This window comes from Eulemur rufifrons, chromosome 29 (genome assembly GCF_041146395.1).
Source record: "Eulemur rufifrons isolate Redbay chromosome 29, OSU_ERuf_1, whole genome shotgun sequence".
In the NCBI taxonomy this organism is placed as follows: Eukaryota; Metazoa; Chordata; class Mammalia; order Primates; family Lemuridae; genus Eulemur; species Eulemur rufifrons.
This window is the reverse complement of record NC_091011.1, coordinates 44,668,250-44,685,354: the sequence shown is the minus strand read 5'-3', so window position 1 is coordinate 44,685,354 and position 17,105 is coordinate 44,668,250. Positions and strand designations below refer to the sequence as shown.

Below are 17,105 nucleotides of genomic sequence, written 5' to 3'. Positions count from 1 at the left end.
ATTGCAAAGACTTTGAGGGCATCATAAAATAACTTTGAATGTTAACCAAAAAATATGGTACACAAAGTAGTGTGTCTTTTATTTCTTTGATTATTAAACTTTATACATTCACAGAGAGGAAAAATGGTAATGTGAATAAACGTGATTTGTAAGCGAATTTTAAAAAGCTGCTGTTTATCAGTATTGTTCACAGGACCAATGAAATGGAAACAAAAGTGAGTACTTCTGAATAAAGAAATGGTTGGATACATTATGATAACATTTCACCATGAAATATTATGCAGCCATTACAAATGATTTAGAGCTATATAAATTGATATCCATTACATATCATTGGATTTTTAAAAGTAAGCTGCAGAGAGATGTAGATACAATCTTATTTGTGTCAAGCAAATAGGAAGGAAAAACAAGCCAAATCTGTGTGTGTGTGTGTGTGTGTGTGTATGTATATATTGTAACTGTTGATAAGTATATTTGCTTATGTAATAGCACCAAGGACAGTACTCAAAGACACATACTATCTTATTAAATGAATGGACAAGTAAAAAAGAAAAGAAAACTGACTACATAAATAAAGGAGAAATTCCAGATATGTTATGATCACAATCTTTAAAATTCTATATGTGTTTTAATTTTTGAGCTTTTATGTCTACAACAATTCATAGGATTATTTTGGAAATCTGTTTGTTAAGGCAGATTGATTATGCGTAACCAAATTATTTCTTTTTCTTGGGACCACAGTGAAATACCAACTGCAATAGTAAAATGAGACTAAATTTGTGAGCCTTTTGGAGGATCTTATTAGATACCCTTACTCCCTAGCTTATTAAAAAAATTCTTCTATGGCAAGCATACCATGTGTCCTATCCATGGAGAAGCACAAAATTAGAAGCAGCAAAGAGGCATTCCCAGCTAATTGTGGACTAGTGTAAAACAGGTTGTTCTGTTTTATTTTGTTTTTTCCTTTTTCATAGATGAGGATGGTCTCGGTTTAAGTATTATTGGAATGGGTATTGGAGCAGATGCTGGACTTGAAAAGCTGGGAATATTTGTCAAGACAATAACAGAAGGTGGCCCTGCCTACGTGGATGGCAGGTAAGCTAACTATTGTTGTTAATTTAAAATCTTAGGGAACTTTTCTTGGAATTCTTTCAGAGGTTGCTTTCTTCTTTTGATTTTTTTGGGGGGGACAGAATTTCAGAGTGTTTCTCAAATGTGGCAGTTGTTAAAACACATGAATTCAACTTTCTGATTTGTAGGCAGAATATCTGTTTTCTGTAATATATATTAGATAAATTAGATCTATCTATCTATACCTATCTTCATTCATCTCTCTCTCTAGTGGGAAGTGGGCAGAAACGTGGGTGTATATAGTTAAAGACCATGTACTGTGGAGGTCAGCATATAGTTTCCCTTTAGAAATGTTGAAAAAAATGATAATAGTTTTGACATTTTTGAAAATGATAGAGATAGAAGATAAATTAGGAGCTCTAATTCTGCATTGATGGTAATTCTGGAGATTTGTTTCTCCAAATGTGTTTTGTCTAAAAACACAGGTTGTTGAGTGCCACCTAAACTTGTAGAATTAAAATCTCTAGGAGAGGGGTCTGGCAGTCTGTGTTTAAACATCCACCTTGGATAATTCTGATGCACAGCAGGGCACATCATTATTTTATGTCTTAGCTTTCATCATCTCGAGCTACATATATCTTTAAAGATTTTGATTAATCATTATACTAGGCTCCTGATATATCGAGTTGAGGCTAGAAGCAAAAGATTGGTGTCTTAGTTTTGTGCTCCTATAAGAAAATACCTGAGACTGGATAATTTATAATGAACAGAAATTTATTTGGCTTACGGTTCTGGAGGCTGGGAAGTCCAAGATCAAGGTGCCACATCTGGTGAGGGCCTTCTTGCTATGTCATCCATGGTAGAAAGCAGAAGGGCAAGAGAGTGCATGTAAGAGAGAGCAAGAGGGTGCCAAACTCACTTTCATAGCAACCCACTCTGAAGGTAGTGAATCCACTCCCATGATAGCAACATTAATCCATTTGTGAGGGCAGAGCCCTCATGGCCTAATCACCTTTTAAACGTCCCACCTCTCAACACTGTTGCATTCAGGATTAAGTTTTCAACACATGAATTTGGGAGACACATTCAAACCATAGCAGTTGGCAGTAGAAATAAAAGTAGACCCAAAACTATGAATGTCAAATTCAAAGAAATATCATCTTTTTTTAATGGAACATTGAATGAGTAGCTTGGATTTTTTTCAATGCTTAAGTGTATATCATTTAGTCATCTTATCAGGAAATAATAAAGCATGTTAAAAATAATTTGTGAATCTGGTGAGACCCATAGTAGCATTATTTTTTTCGTATTAAAAATATATTATCAGATGGTTCTTAAGAAGAACTAAATTGATTTATGTAAATAGAAAATTACATACTTTTTGTATCTTCTTTCCCATGTCATTGGGGACAACATCTTAGTAGCCTTGTTTGTGTTCCCATGGCCAGTATAATAAAAAGTACACTTAGTGTAATACTTTGCACAGAGAAGATTTGAAATAAATCTTTTGAGTGAATATTCAGCTGACTACATGTGTCACACTTAAAGTGGGATATGAATATTTTGTGTTTGAAAGTAATTTATCAACAGTCTTCCTCCTTTTCAGAGTAGTTAAGGAAATAACCTCTTTGCTCCTTTAATGAATTACACAATGGTAGTAGTATTTCCCATTATTAGTTTAGCACCTTTCTTCCAAGGAAGCTAAAATGTCTTTGTAAAATCTACCTCATTTGTCATGAAGTTTGATGAAAAATTTTGAGGCATTTTAGGGTGATAGGAAATAATGTTTATAGTTAGTATTCAAACATTATTAAATTATTATAAACCATCTCTCTTAAGTGAACTGGCCACAAAGCCAAACCAAAATACAACTTGATTAAAAAACAAAAAGATGGAAAATTTTGCATGGAACATTTAACCAGTTCTCATTGTTTTAAACACAGACCTATTTGTTTTTCCCTCATTCATTTTTAAATTAGGTTTATTTTCTATTAGCCTATTTACTGCCTTTTTTCCTCCTGCATAGTTTCATCATTTATACCAATCTTAGAACTTTGCTGTATCAGTCCCAGTGCCTTTCCTCCCTCCTTTTAAATGAATGTTTATGTAGTACACTAATCTTGCTGCTGTCGTAGTAGGTACTTAGAAAATGCCTCAGCAAATACAGTAAGAGAGGCAACTTAATGTGATGAAATGAGCAGAATCTTTAAGGTCATGTAGCCAGGAGTTTTAATTCCATTCGCTCTACTTATCAGCTATGGGATATTGAACAAATTACAATTTTCATGTTATCTACATTACAGGATTATTGTAAGCACTAAATAAGCTTACGTAAATGAGAAACCTTCCACAGTTCTGTTTGTATATGGAACTGTTCTCGAACCAAGTAAAAGCTTGAAATTTAGTAAAAAATAGTGATTCTGGGAAGAATCTTGTGAAAAAACTATTGAAAGGTACACAACCTATATACAGAATTATAAATCTTGGTAGTCAGAGGGACTTCAGAGATCTTCCAGTCCATATATTTTATTATATATGTGTAAGAAAATTGAGAATGTGTGTGTAGATGAGAAAATGAGAAAATAAGTGGTTTCATAATTAGACCTATGACAGTTTTAGTATCTTGTAAATTATCATATTATTATCACCACCATTACTGGTGTGCTCATTTGCATAGTGTTTGCCTGTTTACTAGTTGAAAGGTAGCAACATATGAAAGTTATACAAAGAACAGTAGGTTGCTGCCTCTAGTCAATAATAATTTTTAAAGTAATGATATGTATACTTATTGATATAGAAAAGTATCATATTAAGCGTTTACAAAACAGTATGATTAACAGGATGCCATTCTTTTGTGAATATGTGTTCTATTTATTCATTTATCTCTCTCTCTTTTTCTCTTTGTCCCTCTTTGTCTCTGTCTCTCTTAGTCTCTCTTTCTCAAAAAACCTAAAATTAATACATGCCCAAGTGTGAATGGCTCTAGTTTGTGGGGTTATTTTAAATTTCAGCTAATTAATATGGAATATTTAGGTTTTTTTTTTCAGAGATTGTAACATCTGTATTAGTTTTCTATTGCTGCTGAAACAAATTACCACAAACTTAGAATATATGATACTTGTCCATAGTTTTTAAACTACCACTAAAAATGATGAGGTTGTCATTCTACAGTGGTTACTCTTCAGACCTCAGTTGTTGAGGGTCTGGCTTAGATGTTCTCTGTAATAGTTCCCGTTACCTTTAAAAGGATAACATTCTGTATTATAATTTTCTAGCTTGCTGTAGTTTCTTAACGCTTCCTATTTAAGAAAACTTATTTCAATTTAATCTCAGATTTAGTCATACTTCCTTCAAGGAATGTTAAATAAGCAGACATATATAGAAAGTTTTTTTTTTTCTCCCTCTTCTCCCCCTTTCCTGCCCCCACACAAGAAGCCTTTTCATTGTGATTGTTTTTACTTCTTCTATATGGCTCATAAACTCTCACCATATTTTGGATACTTTTAAAGATTTGCCATGGGTACTTATCTCCTGATTTATCCATTGTAGTTAAAAAGTTTAGAGTCTTCCTTTTTCTTTGATATTATGTCCTACTTTCTAAATTTTCTTTTGTCAATCTTTTTCTGTCTGTATCTTCTCATATGATGCCTTAAGCATAGAGGGTGCTCAATAAATATTTGTCAAATGAGTAAATCCTTGCACTTTAATCACTTTTGAAACATTTCCTTGGGCTTAACATTTTTCTGTTTGTTTTTGTTTTTTTTGTTTTTGTGCTACTCTGCCTCTTACAGGGTAGCTTGTGATTTAGCTGAATGACATGACAGCCATTTCCACCTTCCATTTTAGTTTTAAGTTTTTAGTAAAATAATATTTTATATTGATCATTATTTTTTGTTGCCAGAAATGTAATTGTTAGGATTGCACACAGGACACTTTGACACACTAGTGATTCTCCAGTCCTCTTTCAAGATTCTATAAAACAAGATTAGTTTCATTATAACACAATTCAAAATGCCGAATTATAGAGTAACTCGCATGGATGATATTAATGATGCTGTGCTAACACGGCAAATTAGACGTGTGTTGGGGATCTGTTTTGGTTTTGGCTCCTATTTTTGTTTCTCAAGCTTTTGTTCATCATCATTTTAAAACACTGTCTTTTTCAGTTTTATTAGAAGAGCTATCAAATATGAAATTAAGGTACTATGGAAGTTATCCTCATTCAAGTATTGGTTTTCAAGTGATTTTAATTGTTTTTGACCATCTTTGGAGTAATACCAACGTATAAAACATATGAACAGTCCTATTCTTATGCTTATCCTACAGGAAATCCACTCTCTCTTAAGGACCCATCTCTGCCCCTATGGGTACCCTCCAGCCTAGAAGAACCCTGTATGGAAACTGCTGTTTTAATTGAGTCTGCCATAATCCCTTAGTCGATGGTTTCCTCTCTGTGCACACACTCACGTTACTCTTCTGATCAAATATTTTGCTTGTTTACCCCTTAGAGAGTTGGACTCTTATGGCTTTGACATGAATTTTCACATACATTTAAAACTTCACTAGCTAGCATTTTAGGGAAGATCTCTGTTGATCAAAGTTCATTAATGTTGCTCCAGCTGGTCTCCCTGTCATTCATCTTTGGTTGCTTTGTTGATATAAGCCGTGTGAGGTAGGGTTGGGTTTTTTTTTCCCCTTCCCAGAAACATCGTGTCAATAAATAACTATCCAGTAACATTAAACAAAACCTAGAATAGTCCAGCTTCTATATTTTCATTAGCTTTATGCCCACTGATTCTGGTTTTTAGATTAAGAGTTGAGGAGTCTCAGCACTATCACAGTGAGGCTGAAGAGCAGTGGTGTTGCACACTTTGGTTTATTATAAGCACATGGAAACTATTGAGGAACTGGCCAGGATGAAATGGCTTTTACAGCCTCGCCAGGTACATTCCCATAAATTCCATTCCAGTCGACAGTGTTTCCAGGGGAAACAGGCTATTTCCTCTGCTATTCTGGAAAATTTTGGGAAAGTCTAGATTATGCATAGAATGGATTATTCTCTGTACTCTTGGGATGGTCTGATGCAGAGGTCTGTCTGCATTATTTTTACCACCGGGAGTCATCCCTTGTCTTTTCTGTGCTTTTAATTACAGCCAAGGATTGATAGAGATCGTCAGTGTTTCTGTTCTGTGAGGTTGCGTCTGAAAATTATTGTCTCACAGGATAAGAGACACAAGCAAAGTGGGTGTCAGACAGCAGAAAACTTTTTCCCTACCATAATAACCATTTATATATATTCAATACTCTATTGGCTCATGATCGAGTGGGTTATAGGACTGGGTAATATTTCAGTCTGTGGTGGGAATAAACCTGAGCTGCTACCCTTTTTTTAAACATTATTCCTCTAACCCCCCATCTAATCCTCTTTACCTCTCCTCCCTCTTCTGCTCATTTTTAGTTTCTTGAGCTTGTCTTTACCTTAGTCATCAAGTAGGCTACCTTGACAAAAAGGTAAAGTGAAAAGCCCCTCCAATAGCTAACTCTCTTCTCTCACTAGTCCTCCCCATCCTTCCCTCCCTCCTTCCTTACTTCCTTTTTAAAATTTAAAGATGGTTTTTATTTCCTTGTTTTTTTTTTTTATTGTGTATCAGATTTTTAAATTTTTTCTTTAAGGGATGTATCACTTTGGAAACAAGAAAAATTTAAAATAAACATCCTTTTGATGGAAATAATAATCAAATCAAACATTGTCACTGTTTTTGTTACATGGAGTGTTTTACAGCTTGGAGCTTTTCTGTCTTCTTAGTGAGCATGTCCAGTGCTCTTCATTCCTCTGTGGAGATCCGTGTTTCCTTCTGGTATCATGTTCCTCCTCCCTGAAGCACTTCCTTTAACATTTTACCACCAGGTCTTCTGGTAATGTGTTCCTTTCAGTTTTGTATGTCTGAAAAAGTCTTTGTTTCACCTTTAAAAAAATGTTTTCTCTGTGTAGAATTTTACGTTGGTAATTTTTTTCTTTTAGTACTTTTTCCAGAATTTTCTCCCCGTTTTTAGGCACATGGATGCGCATGAACATAAGTGTGTTTATACAAATGCATGAAGAAAATAAGGAAGTGCTATAAACATTGTGGGGTTTTTTACTTATTTTATTGTATATGATGGGCATTGTAAAATTTCTATTGAAATATATAAGCTCAAAACCGTGTGTATTAATTCATACATCCCTTTTGAAAAAAATATCCTTTTGGCTTTGGGTTATAGATTATAGATCCTCGAATCCTGAACTGTTAGCCTAGTTATTTTATGATTATGCACATGTGTATGTTTAACAAAGAGCAGATAACTATAATGCTTCAGTCTAAAGGAAAACTTTTTAGAAATTTTCCCAGCCATAAAATGCTATCATCAATTGTCAAATTAGCGTGTGTGATGACATTTTAAAGTTATAAAGGTAATATACATTCATAGTTAAAAATTTGGAAAATGTAGAACAACATAAAGAGGAAAATAAAAATCTCATATAATCACATCAGCTAAAGTTGTCCACTGTTAAAATTCTGCTGGTGAATTTCCTTCCAGATTTGTGTGTGTGTATGCCTTTATTAACAAAATTAGGATCAACTAAATATATGGTTTTGCATTTTTTTACATGTTTTATTCATCGAGATATTTCTTGAGTACTTATTATATGGCAGGCAATGTGGTCTTTATATTTTGCATCTTATTTAATCCTGCTCATAGCCCTGATTAAATATGTATATTATTATTTCTTTTCTATACATAAGGAAGCTAAGTCTCCACATACACACTCACAGAAAGTAAGTGGCAGAGCCTGACTGTAAACCAAGGATATCTAACTCCAGAGCCTATTCTTGGACAATAATAATAATAAATAATGACATCATACCATGTCATTAAATAATTTTTACAATAGATTTTAAGGCTATATTATGCTGTAGTATACATAAACCACTTACATGTTGTTTTTTTCTAATAGGTTGCTTACAAGGTGTTCATGAAGTTAGCATTTTTATATAGAAATCATTAATGCACATCACTGATTATTTGTTTGAAATAAATTCCTAGGACTAGAATTACTATGTCAAGGGGCATTACATTTGAAATACTTTAAAAACACATTGCTAAACTGCCCTTCGGAAAGTTGTTCAATTTTTACTCCCCTACCAGCGTCTAGGACTTGTCTACTGTATCCTCATTAAGATTGAATATTATGTTATAAAATAATTTGAAAAGTTAGATAATATTACTCTTTAAATTTAAATTTTTTGTTTTTGAGCTTTTAAGATGCTTAGTGGCTATCTGTATTTCTTTTTTTTAATAAATTATTTTGTTTTTTGTTTTCCTGTTGCATTTTTTATGCTATTATCATTTGTTCTTTTAGTGCAGATATCCACAAATAAGTGGTCTATACTAACTGCCTTTACTTCATAACTGCATAGAACTTTTTTCCCTACTCTCGCCAGTCCATTAATTAACAAAAATGACCAAGTACAATGAATAGAATTAAACTTAAAATATAGTAAAATTTTGGTTTTGGTTTCTATTCTTAATTTTCTGTCAAATCTGTTGCTATCAAAATTATTTGCCTGCTTTTGGAAATATCCAGGGACCTTTTCTTAGACAGAATCCTCTTTAACTTTTCAGTGTCATATCATGATCTCTTATATTTAATGAGATCCATGATGCCTTGTTTTGTTTTGTTTGATACTTTTCAGATTCTCCTTCTGTATAGACCCTTTTCCTCCTGTTTTCATTCTGCCTCGTAAGAGTAGTTTTCTCCCAGGACTAGATTCTTGAACTCAGTTTTGTATTCAATGAATTGATTTTTTTTTTTTTTTTTTTTTTTTTTTTTTATGACGCTATAGGAATTACTCCCAGATTCACACTCCAGTCCTGGAGCATGTAGAACCTGTTCACGTGAACATCTTAATTTCATCTCAAATTCAACATAAAAGATATTGAATTCCTTTTCCCTGATTTTTCATTCTTTCTTTTTCTCTGCAACTGAACAAGCTGGTTTTTGTATTTATTTCTCTTTCAGATGTGAAATTTCTAGTCATCTTTTATTCTTTCACTTCTTTACCTATACAATCTCTTTTTATATTGTGTATTTCTTTCTTTGCAGTGTCACTCAGGTTGGTTCATTTGTGTTCATTCTCTGTGCGCCATCTTTAGACCAGGTCTTTCTGCCTGTTCGTTAGGTTCTGTGGGGTTCCGTTCAGGTGATCTTTCACAGTTTATCCTTGCCCTTGTCCCAAGATTATTCTTCTAAAACTATCACTGTATTTGGCCCCTCTGAACAACAATGTGCAGGTGCTCTCAATTTTTGCCAGTCATTACCCAAGGTCTTGTTGACATTGAAGATCAATGTTATTTCTTAAGTGCCAATTCAATTCTCTGCTTCAGGCAGGAAGATTGCATTATTGTCTGTGTTAATTTCCTCCCCCAAGCGCCTTGCACATCTGAGTCAAAATAATAATTACTAAAACTATAATGTATTAAGGCCATATGATATGCTAATTACTGCACTAACCCTTTTACTTACATACATTTTTGTTAATCTTTAGAACAAGTATACTTAGTAGTTATACTACAGCTTCTCTATCTAAATTAAGGATTAATTCTTACCGTAATCTGTGGTTGAAAAAACTTAAAATTTTATGGAAAATGGGATTAAGAAAACTGGGCTGAAGTAAATGAAGGCATTGAAATAAACATTTGCTGAAATAAAACAATAAAAATTCACTGTAAAGAATATCAATTACATATTTTAAAATTTTGCTGTAATAGGTACAGTATTGTTAATTTACATTTAATATTTTGCATGCTACACACCTTTTAATTTTTAATAGCATATTTCTTTCTCACCCAGTAGCAAGAAAATGCTTGTAAATTTGTTTTACTTTGTTTGTGATGATAAGCATTTTAAGTGGCACCTTACTCTCGGTGCATCGTCCTTTTCCCAAGTGTCCATTGCTTTTACTATTTATAGATTTGGAGTTGTTTACCACCAAGGTCTGGGGCCCTGAAGCTCAGTTCATCGATGTTTTTGTTTGTTCTTTACTCTCACTCTTGTAGGATAGGCAGATGGTTCCGGGTTTACTGTACCTCACACTCCTTTCCCCCAGGGCTATTTTGCAGAAACCTCCACACTCAATCTTCCACCCCTAGCATCTGTTGCTCTCCCTTTTTCTCTCTCTTTTCTTTTTGGCCTTTCAGTAATTTCTTTTTATAACTGCCTAATATTACACAAATTTACAATATTCCTAAAATAACATACAGATAAAGAAACTTAGCCTTGTGGATTTTAATTAAATTAGTAGTAAGTAGAATCTTTGGGATTGAAATTTAGGAATGAACAACTCCAAGACCCAGGTTCTTTTCTTAATATCACCTTTCCTTTCATGCTCCTCACCCTACACAGAATCATATTTTTTTCCAACATTGTATTACTTTCTACTTCAAGACTAAGCTTAAGGTATTAATTCCTCACCGAAACAATGGAACTCTTGACTAGTTGAGCCTGGCTGAACTCTTGTGCTCTATACTCTTGAATGTAATGGTCTGTAGTACATGCATGTGTGTCCAGTTGTTTGCCATCCTGTTATATGTATTGTGTCCACAAATTCACTGTAAGCTCATTAAGGGTGGGGCCCATGGTTAAAATTCCAGTGTCTTCCATACCACTTTGTTGGTATTAGACTTTTGATACGCATCAAACCCATTTGTAGTGGAGTAATTCCATTTCTAGGAATCAATTTTTTTTTCTCAGCAAATTTCCTTATGACTTTAGTTTTTCACGTTTGTTCTTTCACTTTTCCTAAAGGTAATTTCCAATAATCTGTAGTCTTTGTGAGGGTCACGTTAACAGCCATTTTTTTTTTAAACAGCATTGTACATTTAGGGCTGGTGATTTTCTTGGGTTACTTGGAAAAACACTGTAACTTTGTTGTGAATCCATCTATTCTTAGTTTTTTCTTTGCTCTAGTTCCATTTGATCTTCACTTTAAAGAGTCAAAAGCCCCCTCCTCTTAACATCAACTTATTTTATTCATTCCTTACTTGGCACACTTATTGTAATGTTTAGTTTAGCTTATCATACTCACGTCTCTAATCCATAAAACACACACATCTATATATGCATATATACATATATATGTATGTATATATGTGTGTATGTGTATGGTATTCTCAAACAGGGATCATACTTTATTCAAATTTGTATACCAATAACTCTCCCTGTCCTTGGAATGTAGTCAGGATCAAATCACTTTGCTGAATTACTGACTGAATGGATTAATCAAATCAATGAAGCAAGCATATTATTTTCTGTACTTATATTTTTGCAGCACTTTTGCTATCTTTCTTCTAATTAGAGCACTTAGTCCATTCAATTGTACTTGTTTCATCACTTTTTATTGATATTCTGACAAGGATGCTTATTTTCAGAAACTTATTTGACCTAGTTTATTCTTTCTTTATTCTTGCACATTAAGGCAATCATCATCTTAGATGTCTTTCATTTCTGATCATTCTATTGACAATGTACAAACCTGTGTTTTGCTTTTATGTTTCTCCCCAGTAAATGCTAGCTCAGTACATATTTGGTTTTTTTTTAAACTGTTTTTAAAGCTTTCTAGCTTCTCTTTAGTACTCTTATTACTCATCCTTAAACTTTGTCTTTTACAAAAACATCTGGCTTCTCAAATGCTCCTGCCTGATTAAAGTCACCTTATTGGCCTTTTACTTCATGAAAGTATGATAATGGCCGTTTTTCCTTTTGAAAGTTTTAGCTTTCAGTTTTACTCTCCCCCCCTCCCCCGGAAAGCCAGATCTGTTCATCTTTCAAATTCTATAGTTCAACTTTAATTTGGTTTTGCAAAATACAAAGTATATTTTAAATTAAATATTTGAAAGATAGAGGATTTCTTCTTGCTTTTGTCTTCCATAGGTATTGGTAAGTCAGCCAACTTGTACTGTCATTAAAGTTGCTTTGCAGATTTGCCTTTCATGTATAGTCACAGTTATTGGTCATCTGAAAACATCGATGAATTGTCACTATCAAAAATGTATTGAGCTCATATTATTTCCATAGCATTCTATTTATTTTATGTAAAAGTCAAGAAGAAATAAAAGGCATAATTTTGGCTATTAAAGTAGTCTAGAATCAACTTAGAACACAACTTCCCTGCCCCTAACACATCTCTACACAACAAAATAATTTTTATAAAGCAACACAAGTAAATATTAAATTATATGATACAAGTTGCACATACACATGTACAAAGATGTAAAGTTTAAAAACGGTATTAAAGTTATATAACATTTAATCAAGAAAGATGTTTTCTAGATAATCTTTGAGAAAACAATCTGTGGGAAAACAGAAGTTCTATCTCTTTAACCATATGGATCAAATGGGAGAAAGGGAGAGATATGCTGTATGTGAGAATTGTTAATCCACTATAATATTTATTATATTAATTAATATTTAATCTATTATAATTCATTAATTATAATGAACTCACCACAATAGCTAATAAAATTCTCAAACTTGAGCAATATTCCTGTTTTCTGTGGGTAAAGTAATCCAGTCTTGTGCATGGTGAAATAGGGTGAGGTGAAGGCAGATGAGACATAGATCATTAAAGTTTAAATGTCAGGAATGATAATGTGGGATTCAAATGTCAGAATTAGGTCAAAACCCAATGCTGAAGAAACTTGAAAGCCAGGTTAAGTGATTAGAGATATATTTTATTGTAATGATGAAGCTGGTGGTGGTTCAGATAAAATTGTTCTCTAAGATTAGTTTTTAACACCTTTGTTGAAATATAATTCACCTGCCACATGGTTTACTTATTTAAAGTGTATAATTCAATGGTTTTTTGAATACTCAAGAGTTATGTAGTCATCACCACAATTAATTTTAGAACGTTTTTACCACCTGAAAAAGGAACCATGTTCATCCCTGCTGTAGCATTTAGCAGTACCTCATTCCTTTTCATTGCCAAATAATATTTCATTGAATGGATAATAACCACATTTTGTTTATTCATTCTGATATCAAGTGATGGATATTTGGGTTTTTTCACTTTTGGCTGTTATGAATAAGGCTGCTTATTAAGAGCATTCATATACTAGTTTTTGTGTGGGCATATTTTCATTTCTCTTATACCTAGGATCAGAATTTCTGAGTCATATAATAACTCTATGTTTAACCTTTTGAGTAATCACCAGAATGTTTTCTAGAGCAGCTGCCTCATTATGCATATTCGCTGGAGGTGTATGAGGGGTCCAATTTCTCTACATCCTCATGAACACTTGTTATTATCTCTGTCTTTTTGATCTGAGTGGGTGTGAAGAAGTGTATCATTTTGATTTTAATTTGCATTTCCCTTGTGGCTAATGATCATGGGCATTTTTTCATGTGCTTATTGGCCATTTTTATATCTTCATTGGAGAAATGCCTAGTCATATCCTTTGCCCATTTTTAAATTGGGTTGTCTTTTATTAATGAGTTATAAGAGCTCTTTGCAGTATTCTAGATACAAACCCCTTATCAGTTAGCCGATAATGTGATATATAAACATTTCCTTCTAATCTGTAAGTTGTCCTTTCACTTTCTTGATGGCTTCCTTGGAAGCACAAAACATTTTACTTTTAATGAACTCCAGTGTGTTTAGTTTTTCTTTTGTTACTTGTACTTTGATATCATTGCTAAGAAGGCATTAGCTAATCTGAGGTCATAAAGATTTACTCATTCATTTTTTTTTCTAAGAGTTTTATAGTTTTAGCTCTTATATTTCGGTCTATAATCCATTTTAGTTACTTTTGTATGGGGTGTGAGGAAGCCATCTATCTTTATTCTTTTCCGTGTGAATACTCACTTTACCATCACCACTTGTTGAAAAGACCAGTCTTTCTCCATTGAACGGTCTTGGCACCCTTGTCAAGAATCAGTTGGCCATAAATATAAGGTATTATTATGTGGACAAGATTTATTTTTTAATGAGTGATATGCAGAATACATTTGAGGAACACATAGGGCCAAAGGTAATGAGACAAGTTACAGGAAGTTTTACAACAGTACCATTGTGAAACAATATGGACTTAAACCAGTGTAGTTTGTTAGGAGATATGTATAAAGAGATAAAGCTGATATTATAATTATGTCTTCATATGCATTTTGAATGTATTATGTGTTTTTTAATATATATTATGTATCTGTCATTTATAATCATTTCTTTTTTCCTATCTAATTATTTAATTTATATTTAGTATTTCATACTAACAGCCCTATGTAGAATGAATTTAGGAGCAGAGGCATCTTCTATAAGACTTCTTTTTAACTATGGAATATCCCTGAATATCTCCAGGAATTCTCTAAGGATTTAGGGCTTGGCCCTCTTTCCTGAATTTAGATTCAGCACATTAGGGTTAGGCCAAGGCACCTGTATTTTATATAGTTGCCTGAGTGTTTCCAATGTACAGCTCTGGTCACTCTGGCTTTTTGGTACTAGTCTCTAATGAATTGTCATATCTTCATTTTTGTTGCTTAGCTTTCCAGTGTCGTCTGTGATTTCCAAGTATTATCTCTGGTTTTCCTTTGTCTGTTTCAGTTTTGGCTGGCATTCAGTAGCTGCCTGACTACTCTGCCCTGCTAAAAGATAAATATTTTTGCCCTTTTCCTAATTAAAACCTCTTAGATATCTTAGGACCATAGATCTCAGACTTTAGTCTGAATAAGAATCAACTAAGATGCATACTACAATACAGATTTGTGGGATCTGCTCTTAGAGTGGGGCTCAAGTACCCCAGGTGATTCTGATGTAGATGGTTGGAACACCACACTTTGAGGAACTGTGCTTTAGGGTATTTCTAAGCCAAACATTATTATTTTGGTTAGAAGGATGTTAGTGGTGATTTTATCAGTATTCACCCCACCTACCCACTAGTGCCTAAATCCTAATATTGAATTTTCCTCTTTATGAAGCTCCTGGCAGAGGACCCTGTAAAAAAAAGATTCCTGGCTTAGTAGTGTCTATGAGCTAATTCATTATTACCTGGCAGGTCTGATAAGAGCAGGTCTGATCACATTAGTTAGCTAATATCTTACGTGACATTTCCTAGTTCCATTCCCTATCCCAAGTCTTTTTTTAATTTTTAATTTATTTTTATTACTTTCCAGCATGATTGAGGTATAATTGACAAATTATAATTCATATAATATAATAATTAAGGTATTATTGTGAAATGATTGCCTCAGTAAAGCTAATTAACCTATCTGTCACCTCACATAGTTAATTTCTTGTGTGGTGAGAACACTTGAAGTCTATTTTCATAATGCATTACAAGTACACAATACATTATTATTAACTATAGTCACTGTGCTGTAAATTAGTTCTCCAGAACTTACTTATAACTGAAAGTTTCTGCTCTTGGACCAATGTCTTCCCATTTCCTCCAACCCCCAAACCATGGTAACCAGCCTTCTACTCTCTGCTCCTTTGAGTTTGACTTTTCGAGATTACATATATAAATGAGATCACACAGTATTTGTCTTTTTCAGTCTTGCTTATTTCACTAGCATATTGTCCTCCAGATTTATCCATGTTGTCACAAACAGCAGGATTTCCTTCTTTATTCAGGCTGAATAATGTTTCTGTGTGTGCATGTGTGTGTGTGTATAAAATCACATTTTCTTTATCCATTCATCCATCAGCAGATACTTAGGTTGTTTCCATATCTTGGCTATTGTGAGTAATGCTGCAATGAATATGGGAAATAGTGATTCAAAATAGTGATTTTATTTCCTTTGGATATAGTCCCAGAAGTGGGATTGCTGGATCATATGGTAGTTCTATTTTTATTTTTCAAGGAATCTCTACACTGCTTTCCATAATGGAATGTACCTCAACACAATAAAAGCTGTCTATGACAAGCCCACAGATAACATCATACTCAATGGTGAAAAGTTGTAAACTTTTCCTCTAAGATCAGAAACAAGATTCAGATACCCACTCTCACCACTTTTGAGCATAGTACTGGAAGTCCTAGTCTGACAGGCAAGAAAAAGAAATCTAAAAGGCATCTAAATCAGAAAGGAAGAAGTAAAATTGTCCCTATTTGAAAACCCTGAAGACTCCACCAAAAATCTGTTAGAAATAACAAACACTTTGAGCGAAGTTGCAGCATATAAAATCAACTTGTAAACATTAGCTGCATTTGATACACTTACAGTGAACTATCCAAAAAAGATGCAAACACTCTCAGTTAAATAGCATCAAGAAGAATAAAACACATAGGAATAAATTTAACAAAGGAGGTGAAAAGCTCTGTACACTGAAAACTATAAAACATCGATGAAAGAAATCGAAGACATGAATAAATTGAAAGATATCTTGTGTTCATGGATTAGAAGAGTCAATATTGTCGAAGTGTCCTTACTAGCTATATCAAATCTCAAAATGGTACCCATATGTCAAGGGTGCAGGGAAAGAATCAGATGCCAGATCTTTAGAGGAGATCACCTACAGTTACCAGTTGTAAGGTTGGGTAAGACAGAAGAGTGCCTTCATCTTTTCATTCGTGATGCTGTCTCCAGTGAATATAGCTTATTAGTGGCTCAGACCAACCACATTAATGTTTAAGAGATGGAAATAAACATGAAAAGGGTTTAGCGGAAACAAATTGAAGAAAAAATAATAGATGAATATTTTATACAAAATTATTAAAATCTATTCAAAGATTCTCTTTTATTTTTATTTTTAAAAATTTTCATTGATACATAATATTTGTACCTATTTATGGGGTAAACGTGATACTTCGTTACGTGCATAGAACATGTAATGATCAAGTCAAAATATTTAGGATATCTACTACCTCAAGTATGTATCATTTCTATGTGTTGGAAACAATTCAGATCCTCTTTTCTAGCTATTTTGAAATATACAATATATTGTTATTAACTATAGTCACTCTATTCTACTATCAAACATTGGAACTTATTCTCTGTA

General features: G+C 33.3%; 1 protein-coding gene across 4 annotated transcripts in view; it reads left to right on the top strand.

Moving 5' to 3' along the window:
• Positions 1–17,105, top strand: part of PPP1R9A (protein phosphatase 1 regulatory subunit 9A) — a 264,666-nt gene that overhangs the window by 143,890 nt on the left and 103,671 nt on the right. For all 4 annotated transcript variants that reach the window (XM_069461963.1, XM_069461962.1, XM_069461960.1 and 1 more), the window contains exon 3: positions 975–1,095. In XM_069461963.1, the coding sequence (XP_069318064.1) occupies positions 975–1,095 (121 nt within the window). The remainder of the gene's footprint in view (positions 1–974; positions 1,096–17,105) is intronic.